This window comes from Nicotiana attenuata, chromosome 12 (assembly GCF_001879085.1).
Source record: "Nicotiana attenuata strain UT chromosome 12, NIATTr2, whole genome shotgun sequence".
NCBI lineage: Eukaryota > Viridiplantae > Streptophyta > Magnoliopsida > Solanales > Solanaceae > Nicotiana > Nicotiana attenuata.
Window position 1 is genome coordinate 38,938,700 of NC_032000.1, and position 729 is coordinate 38,939,428.

General features: G+C 39.5%; 1 protein-coding gene across 1 annotated transcript in view; it reads left to right on the plus strand.

Moving 5' to 3' along the window:
- Nucleotides 1-729, plus strand: part of LOC109236049 — a 12,338-nt gene that overhangs the window by 5,265 nt on the left and 6,344 nt on the right. Inside the window, exons 2-3 of the mRNA XM_019402279.1 lie at nucleotides 46-138; nucleotides 244-606. Coding sequence (XP_019257824.1) covers nucleotides 46-138; nucleotides 244-606 — 456 coding nt within the window. The remainder of the gene's footprint in view (nucleotides 1-45; nucleotides 139-243; nucleotides 607-729) is intronic.

The window sequence follows — 729 nt, forward strand, 5'->3', positions numbered from 1 at the left end:
TTTTTTTTATCTCTAGATTCTTATTTTCATGAGTTGTCTTTGTAGGCTAACCTTATTGGCACGGAATTGATGGGAAGAATTTCCCTTTTAGAAAAGAAGGCCCGTAAGTCTGATAAGACTGTTCTCGAGGCTGAGAGGGTAACTAAGGAAGCCCAACTGGAAGCAACTAATTGGAAGGAACAGTTTAAAAATGCTCAAGAAACGATAAAAGAATTGCAAGAAAGCAACCGTAACCTGGAGCAGCAAAAGTGGACTCTGACTTCTGAATTAGCGGGAGCCAAGGCTTCTCCTAGTAAAGCTGAGAAGGATAAGGAGCGCCTTGAATGTTCATTTTCAGAACAATTATCAAAGTCAAGTGAAGAAATCAGAGAACTTAAGGCACTTTTGGCCAAGAAAGAAGAGTATGCAGGGGAGTTAGTGCAAAACTTGACTCAAGTTCAAGCTAATTTAAATATCTCTTCTGATAAGGTACGTGCCTTAGAGAGTTCTCATGCCTCCCTTGAAGCTTCCCTTGATTCCTCTTTAGCTGAAAATCAAGTGTTAAAGAATGATCTTGCTATGTGGGAAAAAGAGTATGAACTTCTTGAGGAGAATTTTAACATAGAGGTGAGTTGGGCTTTTCTAAACTCTCGTCGTGATGCTTTAACTGAGGCCAGTCAAGAAAACTTTGATTTAAAGTCGGAATTGGCCAAAGTTTTGAAAACCATTGAGATGACCCAACAACCACTT